Source organism: Dermacentor silvarum, chromosome 3, assembly GCF_013339745.2.
Source record: "Dermacentor silvarum isolate Dsil-2018 chromosome 3, BIME_Dsil_1.4, whole genome shotgun sequence".
Taxonomy (NCBI): domain Eukaryota; kingdom Metazoa; phylum Arthropoda; class Arachnida; order Ixodida; family Ixodidae; genus Dermacentor; species Dermacentor silvarum.
Window position 1 is genome coordinate 230650912 of NC_051156.1, and position 25637 is coordinate 230676548.

Genomic DNA, 25637 nt, shown 5'->3' on the forward strand with positions numbered 1-25637 from the left:
AGCAGGTGCACTTTGTGTCATTCGCTGTCTGGAAAAGTCTAGTGACTCCACTTCCTGTGGAGTACACTTGCTTCCTGTGGAGTACACACACTCCACTTCCTTGAGTACAGTGCGTTCGGTGAACTCGCCTTGCTGCAATGTGTGTAGCCTCAATAGCAGTGCTTTAGAAAAAAAAAATACTGATGCAGAGCAGGCATTTTCTAATTTAAAATGTTATAAGCGTCCCCGTGCGATCTGCAATCAAAACTGTCATTCTGCAACAGAAGTCACTATTTTTCCTCTGCTTGCCTTGGCTCGTGATGATCAATGATGTTAATGCTGTTGCATTGAATTCCTTCATTTGCACCTAAGTTTATTCTAAATATGCCTTTAACTTCAATACTCTATTATTTTGCAGACGTTGCTTAAAATAACAAATATATGTTGTGCCTGCTGATTCACCTATTGTCTGTTGCAACCATCAATTCCGAGGGGCACTTTTATTTCTTCTTTAGCAGTGCGCCGTCAAAGTGGCTCTAAATTTACCTGTGTGACCCGGGTATTAGGCAACTGTAGTTTACATGAAACGACACGGCAGTCTTCCTTCCCCAAGAAAAGATACGAGGGCAGTTCAATAATAAAGGTAAATTTCCAAGAGCTGGTGCTATATTGCGATGTGTAGTATACGAATTGATAGCAGGGCTCTTCAAAATAACCCATATCAAGTTATCACATTAAGTGATGTTCAGGTTCTGCTTGGCAGCTGTTTGAGACGTGCGTGTCTGCACGTCCTGTCAAGGCAGTGGATTAAGACGAATTCCGTGCAGTGATTAAGCGCACTTTGTTAAAAAAACTGAATGGCTGCATATATTAAAGCCAAGTTAGACAAAGTTCAAAACATTTACTTTTTGGATTAATGAAATCAAGCATGGCCGAATATCAATGAAAGAAAAAGCATGTGCAGGACATCCAGTTGAGTTCACCACGCAAAACATGGTTAGAAAAATTAATCGCATCATGATAGAAGATTGCAAAATGAAGGTAGCATGTGATATAGCTATCATATTTATGTACAATACTGCCAGTCTCATATCGAGACCATAGCAGGTGGGCATATGATTGCACGTACAATGCATGTGTTATAAAAGAACGGCAAAAACATCCAAACATGTAAATGGAAATACATGAAACAGGTTCAATGCGCAATTTTACAACAATAATACTATTAATAAATAGAGCAAATGTTACAAAAACGAAGAAAGAAATAAAGGACGTAAATTTTTAGCTGATTATATCTGATTTTAGCTGATAGCAAAGATGATTATATGTGCATAAGAATTGCTTTTTCCTAACTACTTATTTTATCATCCAATAACTTAACAAAATCGGACTGCGATACTGTGTTGGTTATAGATGCATCTAGCTTATTCCACTCGCGAACAACATGGGGGGGGAAAACTGAAAAGTATCGTTATTACAAAGGAACTCGTTTAGTGTATACGGGTGATTATGATGAAGTATGCGGGATTTTAGAAAAGGTAACGTATGCAGAAGCATCTATTTTTACTCGCTTGTGTAGTATTTGATGCACAAATTTTAGACGAGCTCGTTTTGCTCGAACTGCCAAAGTTGCAAGCCCTGACTGTGTTAGAAGAGTAGGTGAATCACTGCGCCGGTATTTTCGCACCTCGTGTGAAAATACTGGCTGGTGATTTTCTGGGGCTGGTGATACCGGCTGGTGGGGCTGGTGAAAATAGGAGGCTGGTGATTTTCGCACTATATTCATCTGTGCTGTGCATAAAAAGCCGCATGAAAAACTAGCAATGAAAAAAAATTGTGTGCACAGTGCTTTTTGCAATTGCTGACCATCAACCAAAAGTTCATGTGTGAAACGTATCAAAACAGTTTTTCGCTGCTCAAGTGCAATCCGCAAGACCTTTGCCGTTGATTTGTGATTGCGGACATATACAGTACACCATTAAAAACCTGAGTTACAACAGCAGTCAAAGTAGCGGTCTGCATCTGGTAAAAATGTCTTGAGGAAAGAAGATTGTTTGGTCAGTCAGCAAGGTGATGGCCAACGAATCGACTGCATTGACTGAAGTGTCATTGGCAAATATTATGCATGACTCAACTGCTGAGCTGCAAAGAAAACACATTTACCAGCTCACACTTCTGCTGTTTCATTGGCTAAATTGAACGAGGAAAGGTTTGAATTGCTGCCTCATCCTATTCTCTTGATTTGCCACACATTAAGATCAGGCTAGGGGCAAGCGATTTCTTTCATACAAGGCCATTGCCACTGTGAAAGAGTATATTCAAGGCCTCGAGACTTCAGTAAATGGGACATTGATGTGCTAGTAATGGTCGCATTGTTGGATCATTGCTGGACCAAGTGTGTGGAGCTCCTAGAGGGAAATAGCAAAGAAATTTTGTGGAAGGAGGCGATTTCATTGCTTTTTTACCATGTTTATTGAACAACTCTCATACCCAAAGGCTTTTGTATAAGGATGATGTCGCAGAGCATTTCAACTTGGGCCTCAATTGCATCACACATGCATGCTGAAACTCCGTTGCACAGATTGGTCGCAATGCACTGCATTTGCAATAAATGTTCTTCAATGACATTGAGAAGCATTCACGAAATTTCCAAAGGCTGTGCCTGTTGGCGGGGCTGGGTTGATGTCCAAGTTGGTGCAGTCCTTGATGGAGCATTGCGCAAGGAACATGTTGCTTACTTTGGTGGCTTGATGTGACCATAGTTTCTGTGGTGAAGTTAATTAATAGCACATCCCATCTGCTGGGATAGATGGCGCCACCATGCTTGAGGGTCAAGAAGTTCTCCCGTCAATTTCTCATAATGCTCGCACAGAAGCATGCTATTAAAAGGTTGGTACCATGCTGTCTGCCAAACGGGCTTTGACTTGAGGCTGACTGTGCTCGGTGTCTGCACCGAGCATCTTATTGCGAGAGCTCTGCTGGAAAGGATGAACATGGCACGATCATATGTACGGCAATTCCTGAGGCACATCTTGCTGTCGGCATCCTAGGGTGGTGACCAGTGGCCCAGATTTGTTTATTTAATACTGCAGGCATGATATGTCCCAGAAAGAGAGGCAAAAAAGAAAGAACCTACCACTAAACATGCACAATAACAGTATAATAGTTCACAGCACAACCAGTTAGAAAAGGGCATAATACAGCATTTAAAATATGAATTTGACATCATTGTACTGTAGGAAGAAAAGAAACGAGGCAGAAACCATCGAAGATTGTTGTCAATGTTGGCTTTCTTGTGTGACCTGCTCCGTACCATCCATGAATACCGAAACCTTGTGGACACAGCAGACCCACAGAGTGGCAACCTGACTACCAACCACAATGCCAAATGATACCACGACACAGTATTTTGTTGTACTCCAGTTGAAGCTCCTTAGCAATAACCACTGTCCTTAGTATTCTGGCTGCAACTTCATTGCAATGGCTATCCATCAGGCAGCCACGCTCGATGTGGAGATGTCTGTTCTTGATGGGGCTCTATCGGTTTAATATATTTAGAGCTACTTACCCCATTTGTCACCTTGGCACATCCATTGCATACACCTTGTGCATGGCACATCATAGCCTTAGTTGCTTTTGCACCATAAAACCTTTCATAACTAGCTGCTGGTTCCCTTGCGAGGTAATGAGTCGAGTGTGGGCAGTGCGGCGTGCATGGGCAAGAACAGACAAGTTGTTCCAAAGCAAGCGAGGATCTTGTCATCTGCCCTCCAACTTTAGCGGCCAGCTGATACTTTTTACATTTCATATAATTGTACATCCACTAATAAGTCCTCAACATTAAACAAAACATGTTTTTGTGTAATAATAAAGCTAAAACAGCTTTTTATGTTCTATTTCAGCAGGAAATCAATCATTGTGACAGACGGAACAGTGCTAGCAAGGCGCGTCTTCAAAGCTTCCTGGCTCTCCGAGAACGATGCCAATCCGAAGTCGCAATATACCAGCATTCCCATGCATCCCATTAGAGTTACTGTATAGGCTCGCTTCAGAAAGGGAGCCTATACAGTACCCTCCCTAACCTGCCCTCCCGCCGGAGCGTTGTGCGTGACTGGAAGAATGCGCGCTTACTTTCCACTTCCCGCCCTTGTGTGCGCGAGCCGCGATTGCTGGCTCATTGTCGCATGCTTTCACTCGCACATAAAGCGTATGGCGTTCTGCGTCTAGCTTATCGCCCGTGGACTTCATACGGAACCTCACGACGATGGCGACGAGAGCAGAAATTCACCTAGAGTAATTGCTATCGCAATAAAATGGCCAAAACCTGCGAGCGAGCAGGCGAGGTGAAGTTCATGGACAACCATGGAGTGCAGGTGTTTGGGAACGACGAGGAGGGAAGGACCGTCTGGGATAACATTTTAATGGTATAATATGCCATATTGCAAAATGAACAAGTGTAGGGACGTTTCGCAAGGTTAAGATTTGAGGCCGTCCATGATGGTGCGCAAGGAAACATAATAGCACTGCTCGTTGGTGATGTTGAGCAATTGTGAAACGGGAAAAACGCAAGTGTCCATGTTGGTGTCATGACTGCAGGTGGTTCATCTACAGGGTTACAAGACAGTCTGCATCTTCATGTAAGAAACCAGATTTCTGGACAACCGCATAGGGATATTCTTGCAGTCGGAGTACCCAGCAAGCAAGCCGGCACATAGGACCCTTCAGCGACGACAGCAACACAGGGTGTGATGGTCTGTTATTACAGAGAACTGCCTGCCGTATAAATAAGGGCGGAATTTGGATACCACCCAGACGAGTGCAAGGCATTCCCACTCTGTACTCGAATAGTTGTGCTCTGCAGCTATCAGGAGTCCGTTTGCAAAGCAATGACGTTGTTGTGACCATGTTAGTGTTGAGCTAAGGCGGCATTGATTTCGTGACCATTTGTGTCTGTACGGACCTCTGTAGGAGCAGATAGGTTGATGAGGTTAGAGAACGTGGCAGTTGGAGAACGTGGCAGCTTCAGCGGGACCTCATGTAAAAGACAAGTCTTTCTTTGGTTGTGCAATCGTTGCGAAATCTTTCACGAACCATCAAAAGTATGAGCACAGTCCTACAATGCTTCAAACATGTTGTGACTGATGTACAGGAAAAGACTTTAACAGCAGAAACTTTTTCCGGGTCTGGTTGTAAACCGAAAGCGTAAACCACAGGCACGGTTGTTTGTCGGCGGCCAAAGTGGCATTTTGACGATTTCATTTGGAGCCGTACTTCATGGAAGACATCCTGAATAGCTGAGAGGCATTTAATATGAGTATCAAACATAGAAGAAAATACAATTGCGCTATCCAGATAGCAGATGCATGTGGTGCATTTAAATCCCTGAAGCAATGAGTCCATTTGTTCACTGGAGCGTTGCATAGACCGAAAGGCATGACTCTGAATTGTATAGACAGCCAGAAGTGACAAATGCGATATTCTCATGGTCCTTCTCGTCCGCTGAAGTCTGCCAATAACCAGATCGAAGGTCCCCTGACGAAAAGCTGTTCGTCCCATGTAGACAATTGAGAGCATCAATGCGTGGTAAATGATAAACGATAATCTGTGCAAAAACTCCAGGTGCCATCTTTCTTTTTTAGAAGCACGAGAGGAGATGCCCAATGACTTGACGACGGTTCAATAATGCCTTTCGTGAGCATCTTGTGGACCTCTGTTTGAATAGTGACGCACTCTGATGCAGGACACCCGATATGGTCGGCGTTGAACGGGAGTGGCCTCGGCTGTATTTCTACGGTACTTAACAACTGAAGTTTTGCCAAAAGGGGGTCAAATTCAGACGTCGCGATAGGTAGCCAAGAGGTGGCATAGAACGCCTCTTGCATGTAAATGTGGCTTCGAGGCAAGGAACATGCTGCTGAGGCTTGGGAGGGTTGGAGCACGAGTCTACTACAAATGCAGTTATGTGGTCCGTCTCCACAGCACGGAGTTACCAGCGGCATGCCTTTTGGAAGGACTTGCTTCATCAAGCCAAAGTTGGCGACAGGTAGGCATGCGCAGTTAGCAGTAACGGTCAGTATGGAGCGACATCACGTGGTTATATCAGCAATTGGCGTGACAACATACTGACCATCGTGCACTGGAGTGGAGGAGGGCAAGTCAACGAATATGGGAGCTTTAGAAGGCTGGCGGACAAAGCTGGTAGTACTCGGCTTGCTTGGGGGTTTGGCAAGACGATTGGGAAGAGCAGAGGAAGTTCCGGGCAGAGGGTACCGGTTGAACAGTCTGTAGGCAGAAGGCGTCGCGAAAAAATTGAGGCCAAGTATGAGGTCATGGGGGCAGTCGTCGAACAAAGTAAAAAAAGGGCTGCAGTGTGGCGGTCGGCGATTCTTATATGGGCAGTGCACTTTCCAACGACTGCAACCATGGTGAAGTGAACGGCTTATGCTGTGGCAGGCGTTAACACCTTCAACCGACAGTGGAGGCTGCTGCTCATAATAGATATCTGGGCTCCGGTATGAATCGGTGCATTCACATGAGCACCATCGACATCGATTAGGTTCTGTTTTGTAGGGAGTGAAAATAGATTTCGGAACGATGTTGATGCAGCTTCACCTCAAGAGCTGCATGATCTAGTTTTCAGTCTGAGAAAAGCGGTTGGTGGTGGGAGGATAGCAGCGAGGTGGGGGCGAAGGACACTCCCACACCGATGGGAGTGTGGACCATCCGTAGGGACGCCAGGGTCAGGTGCCGCGCAGCATGGCGAATAGCGGAGGGAGTTGGTGGGTGGGCGAGAAGGGGGACAAGGTTTTTCCAGGACGGGGACGACCAGCGGGAGTGGCAGTGACGAGATTGTGTCCAATTTGGCGACAACAGAAGCATATTGGCCTGTTGTCGGAGGTTCTCCACTCGGCTGGGTTGCGGAAATGGTACGAAAAGTACGGGTTGTTGCGGGGCGCACTAATCGGCACCGGTCCGGTGTCAGGTTGGGAAAGAGCGCAGGCTGAAGGAAAACCCAGTTGGCAAATTTGTGGCACACAAGTGCTTGGATAAGAGATGGCCCGAACTGAATGATCAGTGGTAGGGTTGTGTAACTTGAGTGGAGCAGAACTCCAAGTCGGGCAAGTTGGTTGACATGCATGGTATATTTTAACTGCGCTAACCAACACGGACAAAGACGAGGCAGACAAGATGGGTGCCGACTCGCATATGCGAGTCTTTTCTGCCTCATCTTTGTCCGTGTGGGTTAGCGCAGTTAAAATATACCATGAAGCGGAGCAGGACATGCAGCCTCAAGTTTGCATCGAACGATGTGTGTCACATCCTCATTGGAATGTGGTGTAGCACCAAAATCGGTGCAGGATGACGTTGCAGTAGTATTGGGGAGATGAAAAAACTGAGCAGTTACACAGCATCTTCTGGCCTGCTCGAAGCGGTGGCATTCTTTGATGATGGCATTGATGGTGATGTAAATAAATCATACGTGATGCCTTTCAAGATGGGGCCAACTTTGTCGCTCGTTGCATTAGCCTAGTGGCACGCTCCTACATACCAAGCCAGTTGTCAATGTCGAGACCATTCTGGCTGGAGAATGTGCCAGAGTAGTGGGGTTGAGGAATGTACTTGGTGGCTGGAACTGATGTTGCCGGCTGCGACAAAGTGTTGTCACTGGGAGCCATGGCTGAAAGGGGGATGGTACGATCGCTGCGGAAGTATGGGGAATGTCCACCAAAATGCTACGCGAATGAAGCACTGATGACACAGGAGAACGTACACAATGTATTTGCACAGCAGGTCAGTCTAGCTCACAACTTCCGCTCAAGTCTCTTCGTTTGGATGACTTTATTCCGACCTTTCAATGGAAATGCGTATCAATATTGACAGCAATGAAACAAAGGCATCACCAGATTTAGTGGCCTATGTGGTGCCTCTGTGCAACAAAACGGGAGGGTTTCTTGCAGCATAATTATTCGGAACAGTCCTGTCTTTCACAGGTCTCTCTTTGTGTCTCCAATAAGTGTCTTTATCTCTTATATTCACACAGAAACAAATACTCGACAATATCAAACAGCGAATTCTCGAATTGAATACAGATCGAATAGCAAGAACTGTTCGGTTCATATTCCAAATTTTGAATTTTAGCAAATTCCATACCAATACATGTTCGTTCCTGGGTTTTTGAAGATCGCTCGTGAAAACTGAAACAAAACAGGGATGCCATGTAAATGCTATAGAAAGAGTTTACAATTACGTAAGTTCATGATCTGCTTATTAATATCGGAGAACCACAAAAAAAAAGTCCATTTCCTCCTTTTTATTGAGTTGTCACCGTCTGTGCTTCGTTGTGGAGAACTAGAGATGAAGTAAAAAGTGCAACATGCTTATTGGGAAGCGCAACGAGTGCCTGAACACAATAAATGCCTCGATCACAAGCAATATCCGCCACAACGATGCAGCATCGGCGACGCTCTGTTGATGCATGCAGACTGTGCGCAGTTATGGAAGTGCTGCTCCAATTGCTTCAAACTGTCATTTTTATTAGTAACTGCTCCGACCCTGCTCCGAAACGGCGCTGTGAAAATGAAGACAAGAAACTTCAACCCTGTGACCAACCGGGGAGACCTAATGAAACTGAAAACAAGCTGTATACTATCATTTTTGAAAACTCGGTGAAGCCAATCATAGTCTCGGCCACGGATATTTTGGCAGCAGCCGAGGCACTTTTCACGGCACACGGTCTCCACGGTGCCTATGGCGAAATGTGTGCGAGATTACTTTGATCTCATACTGATTACCAACTGCTGCTGTGGCAACTGGGACTTGTGGCTGATTACTTTTACATTGTGATGCTCAGCTTTATCGGCTTTGATCTCATTTATTTGATCTCATTTAGCCGTATTTTTGAACTTGACATGCAGACTATTGGTGAAATGTGAAAGTGACTGAGATTACTTCGATCTCATACAGATTATCAACTGCTGCTTTGCCAACGGTTATATATAATTGTGGTTACTTTTATGTGGTGCTCAGCTTCACTGGTTTGATCTCGTTTCTGCCACAAGTACTGGCATTTTAAATATATAGCTCATTTTACTGCGCGTTCGATAACCATCCATCTTCCTAATTGTTTATTCCTTGCAATTTGCGTTGAATTTGTATGTGTAGTGTTTCATAATTAATATTAATATTTGAGATGCTTTGGTGATGATTTTAACTCTAGGATTCGTATGGCATATTAAGGCATCTGTTCCAAAAACACCAAAAGCTGCTCCAAAGTAGCATTTTTTTCTGCTCCGTAATCTGCTCCAAAGAGTAAAATGTCGCTTCCATCACTGACTATGCGCAAAGTGTACAGTTGAGTGAGCCAATGTGAGTACTTCGGCGAGCTACATGACAGTTCCCGAGACAATTACGCCGCATGCATAGCTGAATAGACGCGAGAGACGTTGTCTACTCCCATAGGATTCAAGCAATGACGATCCTGTTGACAAACCGGTTCGGAACGGTTGCTCCAAAATGTTCGAGTTCGGCTCAAAGATCACAGGAAAATTATTGGTTTGGTGTGGTTCCGGTTCTGCTACTGTCAGGTTCAGTTCGACACCCTGGCAAGAACGCTGCAAAAGTGATAAAAAGCTGCCAAGTGCATGCTGCAAATGTACATTTGCACTTTAAAGTGAAAGCATTCCCATTTAAATATCTGCACCAGTTGGATGTTTGGCCAAATTGCAGAGGCATCTTGAGTAAACTGCGGTCCTTTCCTGTAGGTGCTGACATCCTACTGCCCAGCCAATGCTCGACCCATCGCCGAGGTGGTCCAGGCCACACCAGCAGACTATGAGGCTGCAGTGGCTGCGAGTTCTGCAGCTTGGCAGCAGTGGGCGGACCTTCCAGCCCCCAAGCGGGGCGATATTGTTCGCCAGATGGGCGATGCACTTCGCCGCTACAAGGAGCCACTGGGCAAGCTCGTGTCCCTGGAGATGGGCAAGATTCTCGCTGAAGGCCTGGGAGAGGTACTCTATTCTGGCTGTGGGCAGAAAGTGTGCACAGTCAAAGCTTAGTAACATGGATGTAGCAACTTATTGGATATAATGAAGTAAATATTAAATGTTTCTCTCCACTATCAATGTGTACCAAATAAACGCTTATATAACAATATTTTTGTATCAGATGTGACTTTGTTGTAAGGAGGTTTGACTGTACTAGCAAGAACAGTACCACTGTCAGGTCCCTGAATGTCTGTGCTCACGGAATTGGTTTCAATTATATACTTCCGTTTCATTTGTTAACATGTCTAAGTATGGAGTCAAGAATGTGGGAGACATCAATTCCCAGCATACATTGAAAGAATCACTCCTCTGTTGGGTTAGATTCGCAGTCTCGGTGAGCCAGGCTGAGTAGAACTTGTCAGTCACTGTGTCAACCACTGCTGCCTTGCACCATGCAGAGTAGTAGTATGCAAGTGACAGCGACCTCTGATGATTCGTGATGCACCAAGAGCTGCTCCATGCCTGGACACTTGGTAGATGTTTTGAAGGGGCCTTGAAGCACTTTTTATTCAAGTCGAGCAATGCACTTGAACTAGACTATTTCAGAAATACTTTGCACCAAAAAGTAGTTTAATGAGTTTAGCAGAAGTGGCATTGAAGGCAATGAAAAATCACCTTCGATCCCCCATCATAGTGCTCCCACTCATTAAGTGCCTCTCACTGGGAAGGCTACGGCGAAGTGGGGCATGCCCACAACGCTCTGCTTACTGAACGTCACTGTGGCGCGCAGTTAAAATTTGAATTTGGATGTTCAAGTAGATGGCATTATTTCCAACGTTGGCATCTACGACGTGCTAAACATGGTTGTCCTCACCCCATGGTGGCCGCGGTATCTACGCTACATAGCAGACATGCAACTGTTGTGCGTATGCACAGCGTTTGCTTTGTGCACCACAAGGCTGGAGTGCGTGCTCGAGCTCATGTGCTGCGTTAGTCTGGCAGTGCGATGTGGTGCGGACCGGCTTTGTCCTGCACCAGCTTAACCGACGGATAGTAGCCACATCTGGCTTGCTCAATATTAAGCGATGTCTGCCCAGGTGTCTAGCCAGGAGTGGCGCAGTAGTTGGTGTGTGCTGGCAAGCATACGTGTGGCCAGATCTGAAGTTTTGCGTGGTTCGAGGCTAGTTGAATATTCAGAATTAATGGAAATTAACGAGACCAAATGACTACGACACAGATAAGCAAAGTGGCCATTCCTGCACTGGTAGCTGCAGCCAAGTGTCAGCAGACGATAGTTGGCTTGTTCTGGAAGTATGTAATTCTTATAGAAATTCGAAAGCAGATTTCTGCTTGCTTCAGCCTGTTTATTAAACTGCGTCAATAAACACACGGTAACGGTAGGAAGAAGCGGACTGATCCAAACACCCTTCTTTATTTTATGTCAGCTATCGGCCAATAGCAGCTGTCTATGGGAATCTTGCATATGACGACATATGCAAGCTGCTGGCAGCTTCGAAGCTGGTGAGGCCTCGTTTGATAAGAGTGTGTTTGAGAAAGATGTGACTTCCCGCTCCACTTGTGAGCTCCATGCACTGTGCACAAGTGCAGAATTTGGCTGAGATGTTCACAGCAGCGTGTGCTACCAAGCCCGTGAGGTGGTTCAGGATCCCTTTAAATTAACTCGTGGTTTGTTGTGCTTAGGCAGCATTGTGATTGCTGATAGGAATGGCTAGACTCGCTTTTGATTACACTATTGAAATAGCTGTGACTTGTGACAGAAAAAGAAATTGGTGTGTTTTATTGTTTTTCGTTAATATCATTACGTTGGAAGACGCAGACAAGAAGCTATATACAAGTAGAGTGTACTAGGTTGGGGGAGTGGGTCCAACGAGGGCTCTGCGCTGAGGCGTTTTTTATTGAAAATTCAAGTGGCGCCGCCGTCGCCTTGTCCCGAATGCTACGGCAGCCATGGCCACGCACGCACAGAACACTCGTACAAACGGCGCGTCGAGCAGACGGCAGCTCGGCGCCGCCGGTCCGTCGGTCCGCAGATGCACCGGATTGGCTGGAGCTTTGGAAGAAGGCGATGGCAGCGCCACCGCAAATTTTCGCATTTTTTGCCTCACCCTCTCCGCTTGCCGTGGCCTCCGCTGGACCCACTCCTTCAATCTAGTACACTCTAATACAAGTGTATATTTACAAATACACTGCACTTGGCCAAGAGGCAACAGCCCGTGCTAGCCTATAATCGTCGTCATCTTTACACTGCTCGCCTCTAAGAAACATAAATACTAGTCCGTAGCAATATTTACATTAGCTGTGTTTTGCAATTAGTTACTGTAAATGTTCATGGGAGCAATGTTTTGCCATCATCACAGCGTGATGTGGTACGATGTAGCAATTTTTAATGGATGTTTAACACATGTCAACGTTTGTGGAGAGGATGTTGTTGGAATTTATAGAATTATGCGTAGTGAAAGGAGCAACCCTTTCCCCTCGCATGGTGCTATTATTTAAGACATTCCATTGCATTGCCACTGATGCCTGCAGCCTGGTCGCATGAACTGTCCTCACGACCAGCCTTTCTCAAAATAGAACGGTGTACAATGTGGCATCAGTTAACCAGCAGATCTACTGTAGTAGTGGACTGTACTGTACTTGATTATTGTGTGAAAAAAATATATTTGGAAAGACAACACTCTATACCTCCTTTCCATACATATTTGCTGCACCATTTATCGCAGAACAAGTCTCTGCAAAATGTGCTGCACCAGATGAGACTAGCTTCCGCAACTTCTGCAAGTTCCTGTGGCTATAACATAATGCTAAGCCGCTATTAAATGATGAGAAAGAGTGGTTTCAAGCACCACCGACAGTGCTGTACTGCTTTAATAGTGTGGAGGTAGTTGCAGAGCGGGTGAAAATCACCAACTACAAGATAGAAATATCTCAAGACAGAGCTTGAGTCTGTGGGTATTCTGTTCAATGCAAGCTCAAGAGTTTACATCAGTTTTGTCGACCATGTAGCGTTTTTTTCTGTCTTGCACGCAAGTATTTTTACCACTCGTGTGTTGTGCAGGTTCAGGAGTACATTGATGTGTGTGACTATGCTGTTGGCCTGTCGCGCACCATTGAGGGCAAGTGGCTTCCGAGTGAGCGGCCAGGTCACGCACTCCTCGAAGCCTGGAATCCACTGGGCATTGTAGGTGTCATCACAGCCTTCAACTTCCCAGTGGCTGTCTATGGTTGGAACAGTGCTATTGCCCTCGTCTGTGGCGACACACTCCTCTGGAAGACGGCCAGTACAACTCCACTATGTGGTGTCGCCGTGACAAAGATTATCGCCCAAGTCCTTGAGGTGAGGTGGTCTACTTTTGTGGTGCAGTAATCGTGTTGTGTGCAAATCTAAAGCAGCTCAAGGTGCTTCGTGCATTGTCTCTTGGAAGGCCATTAGGCTATGACATAAGGCATAAAATATGCTTTCTTGAAATTTGAAATTCCTTGTCACTTCTCTGTAATGTGTAGCTGTGGCATTGCTGGGTTCGGTCGCTGCTGTGCATCCTTTGGCCGTCTGCCAGTCAGTGGACAAAGACTGCTGAAAATAATGGTAATATTTGACGGCACAAAGCTAATGTTTTTTTTTTTTTTCAATATCAATACCAGATGGTGTTTACTCTGTTTCCATAGTTCCTCGAAGCAGTGCCGAAGCTACGAGGCCCACGAGTGCAGATTCTTTGCATGGAGATGTAGTGCCTTAGTTTGGAAGCCATTGCTTCACTAAATGGCCTTGACAAGCAGTCTCACCTGCACATGTTTTCTTGGAAGCTTCTCTGCAGGTAGCAGCTTTGGTGTTTTGCGCAGTGTTGCTCTCCACTTTGAATAAAAACATGTAAAGAATGAAGAAAATCAGTGCAATGTTGTCATATAGCCATTACTTTCAATTTAATATCTGCAAACAGCTTTGACATCGGCTAAATTCCTGTGTCATCAGCACAGCCACAGCACTGCGAAGTGCTTCCTCCTGAGTCTTGCTAAGTCCTTTGCGAGAATGCCGTCTTCAGACTTGCATGCGTGGTATCGTTTCAAGCTACAACGTTGCGCGAAATAGATGAAGCAGCTGGTGTTGAGCGGGCTTGGAACATTGCCGAAGAAATGCCATAAACGTGCACAAACTCTGTAATTAAGGGAATGGCTGCACTGATGAGTGTACTTCTTGCAAAAGGGATCGAGAGATGAACTCCCATCCTTCCCTCTGTATCTCGCTATCTTGAAGGCGCATGCCTTCTCGGTGTCGGAGCAGATGATCTCACTGCGCAGTTGCAGTGTTCGTACATGCTGCCTGCACTGCAGCGGTCGCCGCTAGAAGAGAAGGCACGGAAACACCTATAAGATGTGTTTGCCGTCCTGAATGGTTGAAGCCTGTAGCTTCCACAGTGCTGTGAGGAACTATTGAAATAGTGTATGGTCACCTTCAAATTTTCGATAAGTTTGGATGTATACCTTCAATGCTGATATTGGTAGGACACCTGTTGCAACGGTCGAGGTTGGAAACACAGGACAGCATAAGTCTTCATTAGTAAAGACAGAACAAAAGGATGTTGCCGGACACACTTATTTAGAAACGGGAAGGTTATCAACATAGCCACAACTTTTTAGGGTTTCAGTATAAGAGATCATTGGAAAAATGTTTGCGCTGATGGTAGGCTGTTTCCAACGTTGTGAACATGGTTAAAGTTTTATATCTGATTGTAACGCAGAGACAATTTTTGGACAGTTATCCTGAGAAAAATAGTGCGTGTTAATAGTAGAACCTCATCCACACATATTGGAAAAGAAATGTGAGAAAAAAACATACTAATCGGGAAAACATACAATCCGAAGTCACTAAAAAGTTTTACACTCAACTGTAGTGGACATCTACGTAATTTATTCATTTACTTTTATTTGCAGCGACTGCAGCCCAAAAGGGCTATTGCAGGAGTGGGTGAATACAATATGTGGCAAATACAAATCGCAATACAAAAGAAGCGTACATGAGAACATGGTTAAAGGGAGTACTCAATAGCATCCCCAAATATTTTATGTGGTAAGCAATGGATGAAACCAGGCATATGATTCCTGAGTTCAATAGTCCTGGGAAAAGAACTGTACTTAAAAGTGTTGGTGCGAGCGAAAAAGACTACGTTTAACTGATTGCTTTTTCTTGTGATTAAGGGCTTTGCACTGGTCAGATGTATGTTAGGGGAGGCGTAATGTGGAGAGTAAAAGTGTAGACCACTTATAACGTATGTCGCCGGGGTCGCGAATATCCGCACTATAAGCGGTACCGCACTATAACCAAAGGAACAATTTTCAAGGCCCGCACATATGTGCACCGAGTCGCCACGCATATGTGACAGTCGAGGAATGCGGCTAGAACGTTTGCATTCAATTTAGTCGAATCTCGTTAATTCGAACCAAATCACGCGGCGGCGCCTCCGACCGGCATTGCTCCGGCAACGCCATAGAGTAAAAGCTTACGGGAGACCCCTCAATGTCGCGCGCGAACGAAACAAAAAAAAGAAAGAAAAAAAAAAGAACACGGCGGAAATTTCACCCTCTCTCAAATGGCAAGGTCGCCGATTCTGCGTTGCGCCGGAACATGCGTGTACGTGCCGACGTCTCAGCCACGCTACCATAGCCACGCGTAGAAAATGGCAGTGAACCCTTCTTTCTCCTTTATGCTTCCTTGCACGCTGCGCCTACGGTGCAGAGGAAAGCAGCGCCGCAGAGGGAAGCAGCGGCGCTGTCCCAGGCCGGCCAACGAAACTGCCCCCGCCGGCAAACGCCCGCTTCCCGATAACGGCAGAAAACGAAACTTCGGCGAGCTGGCACCAGGCCGGCTGGAGCGGCGGCGCGTGCACGGTGGCGGGCGCGCACGGCGACAGTTGAAAGTGAGGGAGCTACGAGGGAGGGCGAGGGGAGCCACCGAAGCTGCGGAGTTGCCGAGGCGAAATCCGCTTCCCTGCCGGCCTCCACCCTCGCATTCCACGGTCTCCGCATGCGCCCTTCGCCGTGATGTGCCGGCGCCGCCTGCTCCCTGAAGTTTCGTTTACTGCTTTACTGCCGTTATCGTGAAGCAAGCGTTGGCAGTTTCGTGGCGCTCGCTCGCTATGCGCGCCGCGATACTTAACGACTCGCACCCAAGATTCTGGTTTCAGCGTCACTGGCTGTTCGTTCGCACCACGTGCCCTTCTCCTCCACTTCGTCTCTCTTCCTCGAGCACTCCTTGGGGTGCCCGTTTGAGGGAAGCGTTCGCCGTCTCCGCTGACTTCCGCACTCCCAGGCAGCCGCACTGTAACCGGTATTTCGTTTCCCGCAACTGCACTATAAGCGATACGTGTATACATGGAGTGCCATGGGAAAATTAACGGGAGTCTGAAAAGACCGCACTATATCCGGTCCTGCACTATAAGCGGTTACGTTATAAGTGGTCTATACTGTAGTGTAGAAAGTTCAGAGAATTGATGTGACTTCGGTGAGAAAGGGGTTAAACCAAGCATATGCAGATGAGGTGACGGTGAAAACATGGTCATAGCGGCGGTATATGAAACAAACGCCTTTTTCTGAGCAGATTGAATTTTGTGATTGTCCAAAATTTTGCAAGTGCTTCATATGGTAGCCGCATATTCAAGAATAGGTCTTACAAGTGTGTTCTATGTAATGAGTTTAGTTTCTTTTGGGGCAACACATAGGGTGTGGGTCAGGTAACCAAGTTTTTTTAGTGCTTTGTTGCAAGTTGTTAGAATATGTTCTGACCAGGATAACCTTGGAGTGAAAAGGCAGCTTTCCGTATTTACTCGATTCTAACGCGCACCCGTTTTCCGTGACGACAAAAAAAAAAAAATTCCTTTACAGTACTGCGCACCTCATGCTTTCAAACAGAAAAACAACTTTCTCTCATTTGGAAAAACAGATTTCCTCCCGATGCACTGAAGTTGCGATAAATAAGAAAAGTCAGTTTTGCCCAAAAGGTGAAGCATCGAATGCAATAGCAAATTAGCAGGCCGCTATACGAAGTAAGGATAGCAGTTTTATCGGCCATATAAATTTGCAAACATTCGCTTACTAAATAAATTAACAAGCATGGTCTCACGCGCGCACAAGCAAACATGAACACATCTCGCTCGTTGACCGCGGAAATGAACTGTCAAAACGCTCGAGTGACGAAGCGCAGCGAGCGAATTGACCTTTGTACTATCATGCCTCTTGCTTCAACGCGACCTATAAGCGGCGAAAACGCGACGCGCGGTGGACTTCCTCGTTGCAGATTGTTTTCACGATAGGGCCAAAGCGATCGTATCGCCGAAGTGGATCATCGCAGATTACGTCCTGCTTCGGTCCACTGAAACCGTTCCGCATTGCTTTGCTGGCGAAAATCCTCTCCTTCTGTTTGCGCCAGTCCTCAACGCAAGTCTCGGATTCTCCAAACGCCCGTGATGCGGCCTGATTTTGGTCCGTCTCCGCACATATGATCACTTTCCTTTTAAATGCGGCATCATGATGAACTCGGTACTTCATGCTGATAGAGCAGATGCAGAGAACGTGAAGACGGACTGTAGACTATTGCTAAGCACATGTACTGTAGCATATGGATTTTGCTATGGTAGCTAGGCTTGAGAGTAGCTAGGCTCGATGCGCATGGTGAGGCGGCCATTTTGAAATGCCAACGGCTATATGGTAACGCAGATTTAGGGTTGTACTTGATTCTAACATGCACACAATTTTCGGGCCTGTTTTATCGGAAAAAAAAGTGCGCATTAGATTCGAGTAAATACGGTAAGTACCGTATTTACTCGATTGTAACGTGACCGCAATTGTAACGTGAGGGGTGACTTTTCATTGCGTCCATCAAGAAAAAATAAAACTGCAAAAGTAACGCGAGGGGTGACCTTTTGTTGCATCCAGCAAAAAAAAAGAAACGCTAAAGTAACATGAGACCACCGGATGCATGAAAAAGTTGCAGTTTCGCCCCGAAGGCGAAGAATCAATTGCGACAGCAAGAGAGCTATACGGAATAAGCATAGTAGTTTTATCGGCTGCATAACCTTGGACACATTTGCTTACTAACTGAATTAACAAGCATGGTGTCAGCGCGCACAAGCAAACATGAGTAGATGACACTTGATGACCGCAGACAACCACTGTCAAAATGCTGGCGTGAGCAAGCGCGGCAGCACCAGCGACCGAAGGTTTGTGTGGTCTATCGCTTCAACAGAAACTAAGCGGCGAAAGCACAGTGCATACGAAGGTAAGAGCCGTGTGAAGATTGCTTTCAAGATACGGTGTGCGCAACAGCCCGCAGCCGCGCAAAGTACAAGTACGCGGTTGGTGGCAGAGTAGAAGCCACGCCCCCTCCCTCCCGCGCTGCCTTCCGGCTTTCCTTCATTCGCGTGGAAGATTTAGTCGCCAGTTCCCCTTGTGCCCGGTCCCAAGACATGCATTTGGTGCCGCAGCTAAATGTCGCCTCCGCTCCCTCCCTCCCATCCCCCCACGTACTTACGCACGTCGGAAGATGCGGCGTTTGCTCTCTGTGAAAGCGCACGTCCCTCGTGCGCTTTCACTCGCATATTTCACTCGATTAGAAGTGGGTGCATCATTGCACTTAGACAACTTGAATTTTGGTATTCGATTGTAATGCAAGGATCGACTTCAGGTAGCAAAAATCTGTAAAAAAAACTCGCGTTAGAATAGAGTAAATACGGTATTTACTACATACACGCGCTGCAGAAAAGTAGAGTTTAGGAGTAACTGAAATATGAGTAATTAGCATACTTGTGAAAGTACATGACTGTTCTTTTTTAAAAGTTAATGTTCATTCGCGAGACTTCGCACCATTTATCGTTAGGTGTAGAATTCAGTCATCAGCGTAAAGCCAAATTTTTACTAAAACAGTTTGGAATGTCGTAGATACAGACCACTTATAACGTAACCTCTTATAGTGCAGGACCGGATATAGTGCGGTCTTTGTTACCACGATAACAAATACGTAGATTGTCGGGCACGAGTCGTGTACGAGATTCCTTTAGATTGTGGTAGAAAGTACATGGGCCAAATCGAACAGTGCCTGAATGACAGGCTGAGGCAACATAATAAGTCAACAATGGGAGGGAGGGCCACCTGGCAATTCATTGTAGAGGCTGCAGATGTAAGCCAGACTTCTATGCCTGCGCTGTGGTTGCCAGAAGCCGTGACAAATGGGTTCGTTTAATAATTGAGGCCAAAAGGATCATTGAGGCAGGTGATAAGTGCGTAAGTATTGCATCAACATCACTATCATGCAAAGAACCGCTTTACCTGAATGCAAATGTGCACTGAGAAACTGATTGCACTCCTTGTATAAAATAGTGGCGTTTTTTTCTGATTAAACATTGTTGGAAGTGGCGCTCTGTGTGTGTGTGTGTTCTCTCTTCGTACGTCGTCTTTTTCGCGCCTTCACTTCAGATCATGCTTAACCAACACGCCCAACTATTCATCCTAATGTTCTGAAGGGCCGAGGTTTGTTTCAACATCGCCACTCATTAGGAGGCTGCTCGTACAGTAAACAAGATCAGCACATACAGCAATACACGTAGAAAGACATTCGTGGTGGCAAGGCATCAGCAATAAGAAGCGGTTGTCAGATCGAATACAATAAGCATTATTAAGGTAGCATACCTGCACAAAGAAGAGACATAATTGGAACATCTGGCCAGCTTTGCTGCTGCCTTGCCCACTGAAGCGATGAAGCTGCGGTGAGGCGTTTATACTGAACAGCTCTGGCATCATGACTGGGATTAGCGGCCATCCAGCTTGACGTCACCGATAGCAGGTCAGTAGCTCGTCGAATGCCGTGGTGAACAGACCATGACTATCTTCCAGGGCTGGAGATAGGGGAGTCATCACGGCGCATGCGGAAACATCAGCACGTGATGACATGGGAGTGACAATGCATCCAGGAAGGCCTTCGTTGTGGAAAACAGCCAAGCCGGTGAAAAGCTGCACGGAGAAGAGACATTGTTTTGAACATCTGGCCAGTTTTGCTGCTGCCCACCAATGTGAAGCGTTGCAGCATCAGACACCGATGCGTGCTAAGTTGGTTGAGGCCGAGTATCCTGAGACGCGTGTTTAATTTTCGAGTCATTGGCAAGCTGGCATGCTGCGTAGTGCAGCAGCTGCCACGGGGTGCTGCGACGAGCCCTCGACTTTTGGCTGGGCTTCTCTGCTGTGTAGCTTCCAGCGAAATAGTCGAGGCGAAAAGAGAAAGGATTGGTGCGATGACCTCGCTTGAAGGATCTGAAAAATTGTTGGCGACATTAACGCATAAACTGCACTATCCCAGCAAGATGTACTCCCCTTATTTGGTCTGTTTGATGATCACTCACTGACAAACATACCCGAGGCAAACCAGTAAGTCTTTGCGACACTGTAATGGCTTGGGATGTCGGCAAGAAAACAACATACCATATTGTGTGTGTAACCTGCACCAAACATAAAAAAAAATAGTACCATCGAAGTGTGGGTTATATGCAAATTTCCCTTAAAGTGTGGCTTCACAGCAGTGCGGAGCATGTTGTCGTGAAAGGAAAGATTCCCTGCCGTTTCAAAATTTTATCTCCTAGGGAAACCCACCCTTGCGAGTTCATGATTTGAGCTTGCGTATTACGTGATCATACGTCACCCGTTCCTGCAGCACTCCCTCTGTCCACGTGAAGCGCTTCGCCATAGTTATTATAACCAACTCTAGAGGATAGGCTCAGAGCAGCTAGCTGAAGATACGTGTACGAGTCATCCAGCTGCGAATGGAGACTGTTTTTGCAGAGATTTGAGTGTTGTTGTATGCAGTTATTTCCGTGGGTTATACGTGAGTATGTTTTTTTCAGGCCGCTGTAATTGGGGTTGTGGGTTATATCCGAAAAATATGCTTGAACGTCAAGCTGAAATGTGTCTGTTGAACCCTGTGCGACCACGTTTCTCTGGAGATGGGCTGATCTGTGGAACCTTGGGCCCTGTTGCAGGCCAACCAGCTTCCGGGCGCTGTGTGTGCACTGACTGTCGGCGGGCCCCTCATTGGCGACGCAATGGCTGGGGACAACCGTGTGCGTTTGCTGTCCTTCACGGGTAGCACCCACGTGGGGCGTCAGGTGGCACTCAAGGTGCAGGAACGCTTTGGACGTCCTCTGCTCGAGCTGGGCGGGAACAACGCCATTGTGGTAGATGAGGACGCTGACTTGGACATGCTTGTGCGGGCTGCCCTGTTTGCCTGTGTGGGCACAGCTGGGCAGCGCTGCACCACCACGCGCCGTATCATCGTCCACCACAAGGCAAGCGCACAACTGTATTGTTTTGGTGCAGCCTCAGTTGAGGCTAAACAGAAGGACCGCGGGGGGGGGGGGGGGGTGAGTGAGTGTCTTGGTATTTACAGGAGCCCTATTATAAGTACTGGCTTTGTAACTCAATTCTGAAATGCAGTCAGTTAAGCATGCCTCCCAAGCGCATGATCACGCCCAACAGTTTTGTATGATCTAAATCTGCTATCTTAAGTGTATGCATGAAAGGCTTATAATCAGAGGTATCCGCAACTGCAGTGGTTACTTGTGAAAGTTAGATTTTAAGCATCAACACTGGCAAAATTCTCAACCAGAACTGATGACGATAGAATACAACAAAGGTGTGACTGAAAACAAGTTTGGCAGGAAGAAGAGTTTTGAAATATGTACAGTGCTCCCACTCCTGCGCCAAATTGCGCCAAACAAGATTTCCTGTGCCATCCTGATAAAAAAACACGATTTTGCGCCGAAGTGCACCAAAATTAACAGCTGCACATTACGTGTGTGGCCGCAGTGGTCTACAGACGTGCATAGCGCACATGACTAAAGTGGCTTCATAAATCGAACTTCACATTATCTATATGTCGCCGACCGATAATTTGGCCTTGACGGGGACCGCCTAAAAGTCCAAATAATCTGGAGTCGGACCTGTCCAATTTCGCCAGAAAACAAGTGACCTTATTCCACGAGTGGTTAAAAAGTGCCGTATTCTCGGATGACCAATTCTGGGTAGCTTCACTTTTGCGGGATTTCACATTAAACGCGTCGGCGTCCATGAGCGACAGCATTCTTGGTGCTGTGCCAGGAAATCCATCGCCCGTCAACATGTGCGGTGCTAGCCGCGTGAAATGCCTCGAAAGTGAAAGTATCCCCGAAAGGGATCGTCCAAAAATAAAGACGAAGTTGGTCACCGCGTTCCTGCGCGCACGTAAGCTTGCCTACGATCTGGTCAGTCCATATCTCTACCATTGTCATGCTGTCGCCGCAGATAAAGGTACAATCAATGCATACGCCGAATCTTCATCCGGTGGCAACATAACGGGACCACGATGTTGTGGGATGTCTTTTCCGGTGTCACTCCTTTTTGCGTCTCGTCAGTGGTAAGAGCGGTGCTGCACCTGCGTTATCAATGGTATCAGCCGGCCGTGAAGGATGGATAAAGACAGCATGAACAAATGCTGGACGCATGGAGCCAACACTGCGGGACTCGCGAATGACTTGCCTGGGTTCACTTGTCCTACGGTTTGGCACGGTCGGAACTGGATTAACTAGGCTTCGCTGGTTTCGGTTTCCAGTAGGTGTGGGCAACATGGCCCACCACCATGTGCGGCGATGCCAGCGATGTATCAAAGCCAAAATATCAGTATTGCCGCTCAACTTGGCGGTCAGCACGCCGAGCACGCAGTCGTGCAGGCGGAGTCCGAATTATAGAATGCCGTACCTTAAGGTGTCCGAAATTTCGGTTGTACTTATACATTAAATTTATGGACCAGTGATGGTGCCTCGAAGTAGTCCACATAATTGAGCTTGTTTGAATTGCTAGTGTCCAAATTATTGGATGGTGCCAGTTGTGAATCGGCTAGTAGCTGAACAGAGGCTTTAGCTTTACGAGGAAAAGCAGACCATTGAAAAGTGCCTAGTGTCGTCTAAAGCAATGCTTGAGCGTTACGAGGGGGTTATCAAGGCTGGCCTGACTCGGAAGAGCATTGATGACGAGTCTGGCCAGGTGTTTTTGACTAATGGTAGAGCCTTGCTGAAAACAGGGCTGAGTGGCAGCTGTCATTGAAAAATTCATAAGATGTAAAAGGCAACGTCTGAGTGGTTTCACTCAATTTGAAGTAAACTAATTACAACATGCTGTGTGAACAGGTTTGTTGTCTCCATTTAAATTCAAGAGATACTCAAATTTCGGTTTCCCTTTTTATATATTTAGAGGCAGAACAGCATTGCTTTACAGCAAGGAAATATTTTCTAGAATAACACTTGTCAATTTTAAGTGTTCGAAATAGCAAAGGACTTGTCCAGCACTTGGCACTTATTAGCTCCAGTGTGCTCCGAAATATGTATTTGGGTACTCCAAACTGCTTCAAAATTGAGATTTTGCTGCTGCAAAAATGCTCCAAATTTCAGTTCGTCAGTGGGCACCACTGCATGTCGAAAGAAATCTAAAAGTTGTTGCAGGCTAATGATGTAATATTCTTTGGCGAAGCATCCTTTTAATAAAAGTTCAAGACGGGGTTGCAGACGAATGTTTTCAAAATTTCAGCCTCTGTTGGAGTTTTGGTGCTGCCACTCTTCCTTCAAGGCCCATGCCTATTGAAGGGGCCAGAAGTGTCAGTGGAAAAATGTTTCAAAAACATTTCTAGCTCCTGAAACAAGTGCTGCTACCTTGAATGTTTGAAACAGTAGTACAGTAAACCCATATTGTAATGAAGCCCATGAACTCAAGCAGAGCTTACCAGAAGGAGAATAGTACTAAATTCTGAGGGGCAGCGCAGAAAAGACAGAACACAAAGCAGATGACACAAATGCTGCACTTGCAACTGATTTCATTTCATTTATCACCTTGAAGGCCCGAAGGCATTACACAAGTATTATTACACGAAGGCATTACGAACGCATTACACATAGTACTTATTTTAATAAGCGTGCAGTCCTATGGGGCTCTGAAACACTTTTTGAACATAGTACGAAAACATTGCCAGTCTGTCGTAGAGGCTGCTGCGAGCCAAATATTACTGCACTGCATTCAGCAGGGGATATACCACCTCGTGTCAAGCAGCAAAAGTTCACTTGCCCTCGCTCCCGCAATGCCGTCACATTGGAAGCAGCTGGCCGACCAACACTATTGGCTGATTTTTTTATCGCAAGAGCGTTCTCAGTAATACATGTTTGCTCATTTTGAGTCAAAGAAATTAAAAATGTTGGCGATCTCAAAGACAGAAAAATAATTTCATTTATTCATTGCGCATAGTTGCGTCTGCTCCTCGTGGCGTGCTGCGTAGTGGCCGCCACAGGGTGCCGCAATGAGCCCTTTCACCGCCATGACTTTTGGCCGGAGCTTTGGCCTCTTGGCTTCTCCGCTGTGTAACTTCCAGCACGCTATCGGAGATGAAAAGAGAGAGAACGGGGAACTAATTAGTGCGATAACTCCAATATCTCCACTAGTAAAGGATATAAAAAATTTTTGCTGCATGAAATTCGTGAGACGACGTCCTTTAACAGTTAGGTCATTCTACAATTAGTTAGAAAAGTGTTTTAGGGCCCATTTAAATAGGTATGCAGTTGATCCCAGATACAATCTATTGGTTATAACGACCACATTTCAGTGCATTTACGATTTTCCGACCCTACCTATTGAAACTGCTTCCAGATGTAATTTAAATCACTGCACTGTTTCATCGAACGCTTTGAACCTAGTCATGGTAAAAAGAGGTCACACTCAAAGTGCAAAAGCATGGAAGCTCGACCAAATTGGGTGCACAGCAGTGCGTGCCCTGCTCCAGTCCAGTCGCAACGATGATACGGCCTTTGAGGTGAGTGAGCTACTGCCGTGCACAGATTTGGGAAGCCATGTGCTTTCAAGGCACGCCTCCAGGATGTGCAGCATGAACAGCATATTGTGCGATATCGAATGACATGATGGCGTTGTCCGTGCAGCACCACGTCGCCTGTTTCAGCGATTTTTCTCAAGCGTTCCTGTCAACGAGTTGGCAAGTACGCTGCACCATGTGCTGCTGCCACGCAATGTTGCAAAGGATCGGCAGTTAACTACACCATTATCAGGAGTTCACGGTCCCGCGGCGCTTCATTTACGTGTTGCCAATTACTGATAATGGCTTTTGGTGACGTTTTACCTTTCCAACACGGAATCTTTTTTCTCCTGAAGTGACATGGATAACAGTTTTACGGCTTTTGTGTGGCTGGCGCGCAGTTGTAATGCCGAGGCCACAGGGCAATTTTTTTACCTACACTAGCTACACGAGTGAAGCTAATGTAGGAAGTTGCCTTTTTTTTTTTTTTTTTTACTGGTGTAGAAAAAGTGTAGCTCCGCCCACATACATGAAGCCATTTATTATAGCAGTAGTGGAGCATGAAAACTACTTTCCACATCGCAGTTTTGATTAGTATAGGTAGCGCATGACAAACAGGCTGGCGTAAACGCGCAGCGCCATTTTGTGTGCGACTGTCAGAGCTGTTATGGCGATGATAGTGAAGGTTTGCTGCAAGGACCGGCAGCAAAGTGCTCGCGTGACCGTGTGTTGCAGAAGGTCACAAAGGAAGTTGAGCTAATCCTTCAAGAAGACAAAATGATCTTATTTATGGA

At 46.2% G+C, this 25637-nt stretch overlaps 1 protein-coding gene across 1 annotated transcript in view; it reads left to right on the plus strand.

Moving 5' to 3' along the window:
* LOC119446853 (alpha-aminoadipic semialdehyde dehydrogenase-like) overlaps nucleotides 1–25637 on the plus strand; it is a 71752-nt gene that overhangs the window by 8440 nt on the left and 37675 nt on the right. Inside the window, exons 2-4 of the mRNA XM_037711429.2 lie at nucleotides 9741–9986; nucleotides 13042–13320; nucleotides 20999–21304. Coding sequence (XP_037567357.1) covers nucleotides 9741–9986; nucleotides 13042–13320; nucleotides 20999–21304 — 831 coding nt within the window. The remainder of the gene's footprint in view (nucleotides 1–9740; nucleotides 9987–13041; nucleotides 13321–20998; nucleotides 21305–25637) is intronic.